General features: G+C 67.5%; 1 protein-coding gene across 2 annotated transcripts; it reads right to left on the reverse strand.

Annotated features, from left to right (window-relative positions):
* Positions 1-701, reverse strand: PYY (peptide YY). Of its 2 annotated transcripts, XM_056128088.1 has the most exons (3): positions 514-701; positions 200-277; positions 1-41 (listed from the first exon to the last, which is right to left on the reverse strand). In XM_056128088.1, the coding sequence occupies exons 1-3, from the start codon at positions 699-701 to the stop codon at positions 17-19; spliced, it is 291 nt and encodes a 96-aa protein (XP_055984063.1). In that variant the 3' UTR covers positions 1-16. The 2 variants fall into 2 exon arrangements, with proteins under 2 accessions (XP_055984063.1, XP_055984064.1); XM_056128089.1 differs by lacking the exon at positions 1-41 and having other exon boundaries at positions 196-277.
* Positions 702-1,001: the final 300 nt, after the last annotated feature.

Below are 1,001 nucleotides of genomic sequence, written 5' to 3' on the forward strand. Positions count from 1 at the left end.
GTGATCTCGGTTCGCGTCACCACATGGAGGGGCCTTCTGGTCTGCAAGACGAAGAACAGGCGTCAGGAGAATCCGAGTAAGAAGGTTGGGGGGAAAGTATCAGGTGCCCGCCGGGTGCCAGGATGCGCAGCTCCGACCGACTGCGGCAGGGGCAGGTCAAGCTGCAGGGGACAGGTATGAACTGAGGGGATCCCTTTACCGCGACTTGATGGGGTCCTCGCCGTCCGAGAAGAGCAGTTTGGACAGAAGCACTTCTGGGCTGTCGCGTTTCCCGTACCTGGAGAGGGTGGAGGAAGGGCGTCAAAGGGGCACACGCTAGGTGATTGGGGCGGAGCCCCGGAGACACACCCACCCTCCTGATCCCGCCCACGTGCTTGATTTGCCCCGCCCACCAAGGGCCACGCCCACGTTCTCGACCTGGCCCCGCCCACACCCTGGCCTGGCCCCGCCCATCCTCGTGCCCCTGCCCATAACCTTGCCCTGGCTCCACCCCAGGTCCGCGCCTGCGCTCACCGCTGCCGGGTGACCAGGTTGAGGTAGTGACGCAAGGAGGCGTAGTAGCGGCTGAGCTCCTCGGGCGAGGCATCCTCCCCCGGGGCCTCGGGTTTGGCGGGGTAGGCGTCGGCCAGAGCCCCCAGGCATGCGAGCAAGGCCAGGAGTACCAGGGCCGTGGCGGGCCAGAGCCTGCACGCCGTCACCATCTGGGGGGGGGGGGGGGGGGGCGTGGAGCATGGGTTTCCCGAGAGTCGCTCCCCCAAGCTGTGCCCCCCACGGAAGGAAGCTGAGACTGCCGTGGGGTCCACGCTGCGGCAGCCAGTCGCGGCTGGTACCAGAGCCAGGTGCAGCCACCAGCTCGCTTGAAGCTCTCCGGCTCTACACAGCCTCTGGCCTCAGTTTCCCCAGCCGTCGGGGGCGAGGGGTGGGGTGGTCATAGGCCTTGCCCCCCTCCCTCCCACACACTGCCGGTTAGATGGGTGGATGGGGGAAGGGGCGCCCACATC

The sequence above is a fragment of the Sorex fumeus genome, unplaced genomic scaffold (genome assembly GCF_029834395.1).
Source record: "Sorex fumeus unplaced genomic scaffold, SorFum_2.1 ptg000063l, whole genome shotgun sequence".
In the NCBI taxonomy this organism is placed as follows: Eukaryota; Metazoa; Chordata; class Mammalia; order Eulipotyphla; family Soricidae; genus Sorex; species Sorex fumeus.